The sequence below is a fragment of the Melozone crissalis genome, unplaced genomic scaffold, assembly GCF_028551555.1.
Source record: "Melozone crissalis strain CALT ecotype California unplaced genomic scaffold, PUWL_Pcris_2 ptg000005l_1, whole genome shotgun sequence".
In the NCBI taxonomy this organism is placed as follows: Eukaryota; Metazoa; Chordata; class Aves; order Passeriformes; family Passerellidae; genus Melozone; species Melozone crissalis.
This window is the reverse complement of record NW_026535783.1, coordinates 24,477,404-24,487,297: the sequence shown is the minus strand read 5'-3', so window position 1 is coordinate 24,487,297 and position 9,894 is coordinate 24,477,404. Positions and strand designations below refer to the sequence as shown.

The following is a 9,894-nucleotide window of genomic DNA, read 5'->3' as shown; positions in this document are numbered from 1 at the left end:
GCCTTAGGCAACTGTCTTCAGAAGAATTTAGTGCTAGGCACACACTGCCTAGTAAAATTTTTGTGGACATTATTTTGGTTAAGGGAAACAGTGGAACACAGACAATCCCATAAGAATTGGCCACTAATAGGGGAGAATTTTTGTGTTGCTATGCAGGTTTAAGATATATTGTGTTATTTAATTTAAATATTGCACAGAATGAAATGTTTATTCTCTATATTTATTCACAAAATCTTTAGTACTAAAACAAAAGTCTAATTGAAGCAGCACCTATCTATCCTGTCACTCCTAAGTGTATACATTCAGTGATAATATACTTTCTTTCTTGTACATATATGAGAGCAAACAAAGCTGTAATGCAGTAATTTATTTGTTCAGTCAGACTCACTGTTGGAACCATTCCACTGCCAGCTTAGGTTAGATGGAACAACACAAAGTCTATGCTCTTGCTTTTGTAAGGACAATGCCAAGTATTCCCCTGTAAAGAAGATTAATAGAGCTATAAAAAAGTGGTGGCTTCACAATTGCTAATAGTTCTACACAATCCAATAAAAATCTAAGTCCACTACTGAATTTCTGAAGGTGGGTCAATAAAAGTAACAATCTCCATACAGTTTTGTGGGAAACAGGAATTATTTCTGTGTAATACCATAGTTATCCTTCTTATTTGGTTCTATGTGGTGTGCAAAAGTGAACACCTCAGTAATTTAAAACAGAGAACAGATATGGATAAGTTTTGCTTGCTGATTTCTTTTTGCCACAGAGATGAGCACTGAAGCTATGGCAAATGCTTAGAGGCCCCATTGGTAGCTTCAGGAGCAGTTAAAGATTCTAAATTGTCACAGTTTTTTTCCTACTTGACTTATATGCACATTTTGAATGTTATACAGTGGCTGTAAAAATGTAGCAAAGTGAAAAAGTTGGTTTTAAAATTTGAATATCATACAAGATTTATTGAATTCCCATCTTTATAACTTAAGGGCCTCTATTTGGGTAGATATTTTAAAAGAACAGAGAAGTTAATTCCTTAATACTTCAAAAAACGAGTCACTTAAAAAAAAATAAGTCTTCTAGTTAGGGTTTGGGCAGTTCTTAAGGCTAGCATATTACACATTATATTTCATCTTATAATTGCTAGAAAATTCTGGTAAAACAGTAACAAACTGATGGGACCAGACTTGAATTTGCCATTGATGTGTATTGTTTCTGTATCCTTAGGGAAATGAAGCCTTTCAGGTGGGCTTTCAAGAGGAAGAGCTGATAAATTGCTCTGAAGTTGATGCAAGCTTCTCTGGGAAAAAGAGCAAGGCCTGGAAAGCCTGAGACACTTGCATTAAATCTCAGACGTGCTTTCGTGCCAGCTACTTCAGTGCAGAAGATTAACAGACATGTCCATAGCACTCAAGCAAGTCTTTAATAAAGATAAGACTTTCCGCCCAAAACGCAAGTTTGAGCCTGGAACCCAGAGGTTTGAACTTCACAAACGAGCGCAAGCATCTCTCAACTCAGGGGTGGACTTGAAAGCAGCTGTGCAGTTGCCCAGTGGAGAAGACCAGAATGACTGGGTGGCTGTTCATGTTGTCGACTTCTTCAATAGGATCAACCTCATTTATGGGACTATCTGTGAGTTCTGCACGGAGAGGAGTTGCCCAGTGATGTCTGGAGGCCCCAAGTACGAGTATCGGTGGCAGGATGACTTGAAGTACAAGAAGCCCACAGCACTGCCTGCACCCCAATATATGAATCTTCTCATGGACTGGATTGAGGTGCAAATCAACAATGAGGATATATTTCCCACAAGTGTAGGTAAGTGTAAGGAAGAAGTCCTAAAGCATAAACTGCCTTTCATTCTTGTAATAAGCATGTTCTCTTCCCACATATTTAGGGACATAAAAGCTGTTGAACAGCAGGTGAGGAGTAGGAGGGATCAGAAATAGTATATAGTTCATGAAATGTTAACTATGGTTTCTAGGTATGATAGTGTTTGTTAGCCTTAAATGTTTATCCCTAATGATTCCTCAGGTTAATCACTGAGGGTGATCAGCATTGCATTAATACCTTCTTGAAAATTAATCAAATTTGTACGGCTTTGCACTTTGGCCAACTACTTACATACAGAATGGATGGAAAGCCAAACTGGTCAGACTGCTCTAATAGTGTACATTTATGTACAAGACCGTGGAGAATCAAGAATGCAATGAACTTAGCCCTCCCACCCTCTCTTGATTTCTCGTCCAAAACTCACAAGTTGTGAATTATTCTCCAAAGTATTGTTTTCAGTACTACATATAACTAATAAGCATTGTTATTATTTAAGCAGACAGCCTAGATGAGAGAGCTGTTAACAGCTTCACATATTTCCTTTTATAATATTCTCTCTGAAGAGTGGCACAAGTAGGTTGAAGTATCCTTGCTGAAAGTGGAAGAATGCATTGCATAGTGCAGACAGCATAAATATTTACCTATGGCTGCATGCAACAACAAAAAAGTTATGCTTTCAAAATGTACTTGCTTGATTTTTAGCAATTTTAATTACTGGTTTACTGCTTTCAAATGTAAAAGCTGGGGGCTTTCTGTAAGAAATGTAAGTTGTTATGTATTAGTTGGCCCAGATGAGTAACAAACAGGAAGAATGCCATATGTTTAGATAAGCTCAGCCCAAGATTTTGGAGTTTATATAGACAGCTAGGTTCTGCGACTAAGTGGTAGATCATGCATCAAGAGTCTGTGTCTATCAGTGTTTCCAGACCTTTGAAATACCTTACACTTGGACTTGATGGCTATCTATCCGGACAAATCTGTGGTTTGTTTCATAGTTTCTATCACTTTTCTGTACTACTTTAATAGGTAAAAAGGATGCATTAATTACATTTTCAATCTGGACTTTGACAACATGGCAAGAAGAAGGATGATATCAGAAGAAGCAGTATCATATATTTTTTGTGGGTGAAAAATGGGTTTGATTTCTCAAGCACTGGTTGCTTTTTGTTTCTTCAGGGTAAATGATTTTTGGAGTTGAAGATTGTCTGAAGGTGCTGAGAAATAGATGATTTTGCTTCCACTGGTATTTCTGCAGGCTTTCGGTATACCAAATTTCTGCCTTAGAGTATTCCAGTATTGTTCAGTTTTTGTGTCATTTGCCTATGTAGAAAGTGTTTGTCAGCAGATATGGGGAACAGGTAGCACAACTGGTGTGCTGATGGGTTTTACTGAACCAGCTAATAATCTCTAACACACAAGCATTCAGCCCTAGATGCTCCACCATTATATTTGTAATAAGACACTTCTGAAGGAACTTTTGTCCTGATGGTTTACTTATTGTAAGCTAAGAATGACATCAGTAAATACTCTCAGTCTACTTCTCCCAGCTGCTTCTGCTGTTGTCAATTAAATCAAACATGAAACAACTGATGGAGGGGAAAGATGTCTGGTCTCTAAAATGGGGCTGGACTCTGATAAAAGTAAAAACAGGAAAGCCCAATGTTCATGTCTTACTCTGAATTGATCCAAAGGAAAGGGACAAATCTGCTTGTATTGGACTTTGCTGTATTCATATTACAGACTGAGATGATTGGACAGTCTTGTAAAGAGATTCTATAGATACCTTTAGAGCATTATTAGAGCAGTGCTTGTACCCCTATTTCTTTCTTGCCTCCTCTTCAGCCTTTGTTGCAGATATCATGCTGGCCCCCTGCATATTTCTCATTTTCTTTTTGATTAACCACTTTCCATATGAAACTGTTGATAAAATTGTTTGGGAGGCTTTAGAGCTTTCAATTCAGGGACAAACACATGGTATGTTGAATTTAGTATTATGGGTATCTCTTATGTGAGCAAGTCCCTGCTTAGGGACTCAAAACATACAAAGGGAAGTTTGGATCTGTTCCTGGGGTAAGTTGCCTTTCAAAAGAATATTTTTGGTTGATTTTCATATCAGTCCCAAATTTGGATGTGATACTACCTGTAAACCTATCTGAGTACTGCATTATAAAGCTGTTGAATGAAATTCACTGAACATGTGTATTGTTACCTGTGCTGCATTTCACAGGTGATCAGAGAGGGAACCTCTGTTGCTGTGTTAGATACTGTTTATTCCTATCTGTTCTGCAGCAGCCTTTTGGTTAGCCTGTGCACCATAGGCATAGTGCTAATTAAAATATCTATTTTCATTCACATAAATTAATGGTGATGAATATGACAGTTCTTCATTCTTCACAGCAGCTGAAATAAATCTTGAAAGATGATATACTCAGAAAACAAAACAGGCTTATATGTGACCTTACTAATAGGACAACAGTTTTAAAGTGTTGAGTGGCTGTAAATTAGAGATTGCTTCATTGCTTTGAATCTTTCTAGTCTAAAGATAATTGTTCTAGGAAAAAAAAATGTGTCCAGTGAATGGTATTTGGGCTGACTTTTTCATTAGCAGATAAGTTTAATGAGGAGATCCAGAGCTGGGTTAGTAAGTGCTGTTCACAGAAACCCTGAACACACTTTTCTCAGCTTAATCCTATTAAACCTTTCCTCTTTCATTTAGCATGTCTTATGCAAACTATCTAAAGAAGGATTTCAAGAACTGTAATTAAGCGCAGCTTTCACTGAGCTAGTTTCAAGGAAAATAATTTCAGAGTAGGGATAGCAAGGTTTGGTGGGATCTTCATTTTGTGGTAGTGGTTTTCCTCAGTGGTAAAAAAAACCAAACAAACAAAAAGAAAACCAAACAAAACAAACAAACCAAAAAAAAAACCAACAAAAAAACCCCACAAATGCAATTGAGTTATAAATTGTTATAAATGTTATATTTAACCTTGTCAGTGTTTGTACTGGCACAATGGCCTGTGGCCTCTTACCAGTCATCTGTGGTCTGATGTGATCTGATTTCCTTTCTGCTTTCCCCTGTCCTTCTGGTTTATTTATTTTATGATAAAGAGCCTCATCCCTCAACCACTCTCCCAGTTACAGGGAGCTGGTTGCATGGAAAAAGAACTGTCAAGAATTGTGTGCAGGTGATAAAAGCAGGTGCTGAATATCAAGACCACTTCTTTGTATAGCAAACCTTGAACGACTGTTTTTATAAAATGGCCTCACCATCTGTAGAAGATTGTTCATGATTATGTTCTTATGTCCTTAGTGGGTGAGAATGCAGGAATAGAACAGAGTCTGTACACCTGCTCAGCCACTGCTGAATCTATCCATCTCCAAAATTAGTTTTTGTAATATGCCTGGTGTTTATTTAGCTTTAGAGGAAATTCTTTGGTAAGTACTAGTTGCTCTTTACTGCATCTACTAGTCTCACTGTTTAACACATTTCAAGGAATATATTTCTCAGCCTTTGGTAAACAGTCTGAAGAAATAATTTGGAATGGAAAGCGGTAGATCCTAGGAAAAGATGTACTTTTTGTTGAACTGTATCAGCTTTCACCAAATGAGTTTTGGCAACCTCAAAAAAGGAGCTAAGAAAGAATTTTTTCTTGGAAAGAATTCTTACAGAAGAATTCTATTTTTCTGTGCTCCCTTTAAATTCTGATTTCAAAACATGATAAAACAATTTGCTTTAGGTTCTTTCCTGTACTCATTGCAGCCATAAAATGAGAATAATTATGTATTGTTGGGATTCCGTTCACTTTTCAGTGAATGGAATGCTGAGGTTTTTTCTGTTGTAAGAGTTACTGGGAAAGATACACAGAAATTTAAGGCCACCGGGCATTATGTCATTTATTCTAATCTGAACACCAGCATAACACAGGCCAAAGAACATCACCACATGATTTCTTCATCTGGTCCACAGATTGAAATGAGAAGATGGTCAAGCAACAGAAAATCTTGCTGAAACTAACAGAAAATTGACTTCTTTTCTGTCTTGACATAATGAATTTTTTTTCCCAATGAAGAAAATTGGGAAAGAAGAAGAAGAAAATTGAAGAAAAGTAGTTGAGAGAGAACAAAGGTTGTGCCATCTCCATCCTTCAGGGTTTGCAAGACCAGGCAGAATAATACCCCAAGCAACCTAATCTGATGGGATGCAGACTTCCCAAAACCAGTGCTAGCTTTAAATATTCTGTGATTATTAATTCAAATTTCAGCACTGCCAGGCTGCCTAAGGAACTAAAAGAGCTAAATTAATTGAAACCTGATTAAGCAGTTTAAGAAAACACAGTTTGACATTTAAAGGATGTACAAAATCACTTTTAAGGTATAAGAGTTCTTGTATAGGAGGATTTTAAAAGTTATTAATTAATCAAATAGCCTAGTTATGGCTGATCAAAATAAAAATACTTCAAACATATTTAAAACCTAGGACTTCAGCTGAAAAATTAATGTATCTTTATCAATACTTTGGCTGTTCCATGTTTGGCTAGCAAATTTTGGTATCTAACAGCTTCAGGTTTTGCACAGAGCATGTGTGTGATGCTGCTTTCAAAGAAAGGAGCCTAGTATGTCACAACAATTCACCTACAAAAGCAGACCAAGATTCTGGAGGGCCTTTGTAGATATGATTCAAAATTTTCTATGGTTTCCTCCTAATATTGTGGTATTGTAGAATTTTTTACAGTTATTATTGTGGAATTTTCTACAGTTTTCTTTTTTTACAGTTATGTCTGTCTTATTCCTGTTCCAAAGTACGAGGAAGTGTCCATAGTGTGGGCAAAGTGGTGCTTGCTGGCATTTCCTGCACACACTTTTTATTCATTTTTTTGCTGCTGTTGCAATTGCACTATTGTTGTAGTGTCGCACACTATCTAGGAACTGCCATTGTTTCATGCACACCCACCCCACAATCAAAAATATACAATCTCTATAGCTGGTATGTTTCCATTTTTTTTAGGACAAAGCTTTGCCAGGGACCAAAGGGAGAAGTCAGATTGCTATCTGTTAACTGGTAATTCAGTCACCCAGTCCTAGATACATGCAGCTGTAGTCTACCACCTGAAGACCAATGTAAAATCCAAACAATCCTTTCTGCTTGATCTTTGCACCTTTGCGAATTATTGATGAATTTGGTCTGTGGAAGGGTTTTATTTTGTAAGGTTTACCTGCTTGTCCCTGTTGCTGCCCTTTCTTGGTCACTCCTTCAACATGGATGTGCCTGCCAAGAGCTTTGAATTATTCTTTATGTCAATGAAATAAAGAAAATTCTGCAAAATACAGACTGTCCTATGGCTACAGCTTTTTTTCAGTTATTAAACTTTATGAATTCTGTGCCTATACGAATGTTATAGCAGCAGCACAGCCATGCTCTTAGAGAGTTTGGTGTCTTGAAATATATGTGCTTGGAAAATATCAGGTAGATATTTTACTATTAGATTGCACATTTGAGCTTCCTCCTCCTCACACCTTTTTCCTGCCCCTGTCGTTCAGGATCTAACAGGTGATTCAAAGTAACCTAAGCTGGCATATGAACCAGCCCACAAACCTAGCATGCTTCAAGAGTATCATCACAAAAGATTGATGAAAATTGCATTAAGTCCATCTGGATGGCGAGTCATGCAGTTTAGCAGTTAGCAATCTGGTCTTCTTAGCATTGAATTACTTTCTTGCTGACTGATTATATCTTGGAGGAATTTGATTCCCTATTTGTATCTGATATCTAAAATGCCTTGATTAGTTTAAGTATTCTACTTTTACAATAATAGGGACTGAAGCTTGGGAGTAGTCTAGACTAGTAGTCTGGTCCTGCAGCCATATCACTGACAAGCCTTCCTCAGTGTATCCCCTTGGTCTGTTGCTCTGTGTATCATTTGAGGTACCTAAAGGTCCACTGCCGGCTCAGACATGTGAATTAACCCATTCTGCCATCTAATTTTGATGATAGAAGAAAATATGTGCAGTAGAAAGTAAGTGCAAATCTATTAGTGTATTCTCTGCTTTTCCATGAGAAGGATTTGGCTCTGCTGGTATGAAGGAATGCTGTCTCACCTGGAGAATGTGTACTGGGAGTCTGATGCTTTGTGTGACATGTTTTCAGTATTGTGGTAGTCATTAAGGGCTACAAAGCACTTTTGCTAACAGACTAAGAAGCAGGTCTCAGTGGCTTTCTTCCTCCATTCTCCGTGTCTCAAACTTGAGGGAAATAGAAGGAAATCGACTTAAGTGGTGGCATGAATGGTGGTGGAGTGAAAATTTGAGCGGAAAGGGATGTATTAACTGGCTCTGCAAAGGTTTCAGGGTTTCTACTCAGTCTGATGCTGGTTTTGGAGGAAAAAAAAAGTACAGAACACCCACAAGAAATGGTGTCCCATGTAGGTACTGGGGTGGTTTGTCCAGTATCTGCCATCTCCCTTGTTCTTAAGGAATTCAGCTTTCCAGCATGTTGTCTGTACATATGTTGTGGGAATTACTTAAATTACCCTCTCAGAGATTCAGCAATGCCATGACCACAACTTCTACCCTAACTGAACTTGTGACCTCTTCTCTTTAGCCTCCTTCACAGCACAGCCGATGTCTACAATGTTTAAGTAGGCATGCTGGGCTTGAGCTTGTGCCCAGCTCAAAAAGTGTGGGAAATGTGGTACCTTGAACATACTTTACGTTGGAAAGTGGGTTTTTGTGAACTGAGCACTCTGCATTCTGCAGTGATGTGTGAATTCCTTCCTGTGATGAACAAGAAGAATAGCTTCTTATGTAAAACCTTCTAAAAAAGACTTTGTGTCACAGACTGAAAGGCAGAATGTGTGTAGGAGAAGAATTTACATATCATAATGACTTTGCTGGTTCATTGTTTGGAACACAAACAAAATAAGATTCACAGGAATAAATTTTTTTAGTTACTACCTCTTGCTTATGTTTTTTTGCCAAATTGAAGTTGTTGTTTAAGCTCAGAAATATTGTAGAAATTTCATGGTACTCCCTACTTTGAGAAATGTATTTTCATCCTTAAGCTCAATCTTCTGAGCACAACTCTGGTACTTTGGGGCACGTTTTATGCACAGTCTGGCCAAGGGAAGAGATGTATGCCCTGATAACACGACATCATCACTTGCACCAGATATATGGTAAAAATCATCAGAATGAAGTGTGATCATAGAGGCATGAAAATAAAATTATTTAGTCCTAATTGGTTTAAACAACAACCTCAATTTGATTTCACTGGTGAGTGGCTGGAGTGACGCTTAGTGTGGCTCTTAGGGAACTTATGGAAGTCCTAAATCTAGGAGAAGATTTTTGCTTCAGACAGAAACACCAATACTCCCTCTTAAGTTTCTCCATCCTCTTTCAAGTAGAAATTTGACCTTCTAAATTCATATAGATTATGTATATGGAGCAAGAGCAGAAACTTTAGGAGGGAGAAAACTTATTAGTCACTTTTAAATGAGGTTCTCATGTCTTTTATAGGTATTTTTTGAAGAAAGTCAGATATGTTGGATAAAAAAACCATTATGCAGCTAAAAGCCAAAAATAATGTGGCCAGCAGGACCAGGGCAATGATCTTCCCCCTGTCTTTGGCATTGGTGAGGCCCACCGTGAATCCTGTGCCTAGTTCTGGGTCCCTCCCTACAAGAAGGACATTGAGGTGCTCGAGCGATTTCAGAGAAGGTCAACAAGGCTGGTGAAGGGTGTGGAGCACAGGTCTTATGTGGAGTGGTTGAGGGACCTGAGTGTGTTTAGTCTGGAGAAAAGGAGTCTGAGGGGGGCATTGCTCTCTACAGCCACCTGATGAGAGGCTGCAGCCAGGCGAGGGTCAGCTGCTGCTCTCAGGTAGTCAGCAACCAGACAAGACAAAATAGCCCCATGTTGTGCTAGGAGGAGTTTTGATTGAATATTGGGGAAAATTGTTCCTTGAAAAGCATTGTTAAGCATTGGAACAAGCTGCCCAGAGAAGTGGTTGAGTCGTTTGGAGGTATTTAAAAGACGTGTAGATGTCATGTAGAAGATACTTGGGCACATGTCTTAGTG

At 38.2% G+C, this 9,894-nt stretch overlaps 1 protein-coding gene across 1 annotated transcript in view; it reads left to right on the top strand.

The window, feature by feature from the left end:
• The first annotated feature begins 1,328 nt into the window (after nt 1-1,328).
• The window catches only part of MOB3B (MOB kinase activator 3B), a 43,539-nt gene continuing 34,973 nt past the window's right edge, over nt 1,329-9,894 (top strand). Inside the window, exon 1 of the mRNA XM_054285886.1 lies at nt 1,329-1,806. Within this exon, the coding sequence (XP_054141861.1) occupies nt 1,389-1,806 (418 nt within the window). The 5' untranslated portion in view covers nt 1,329-1,388. The remainder of the gene's footprint in view (nt 1,807-9,894) is intronic.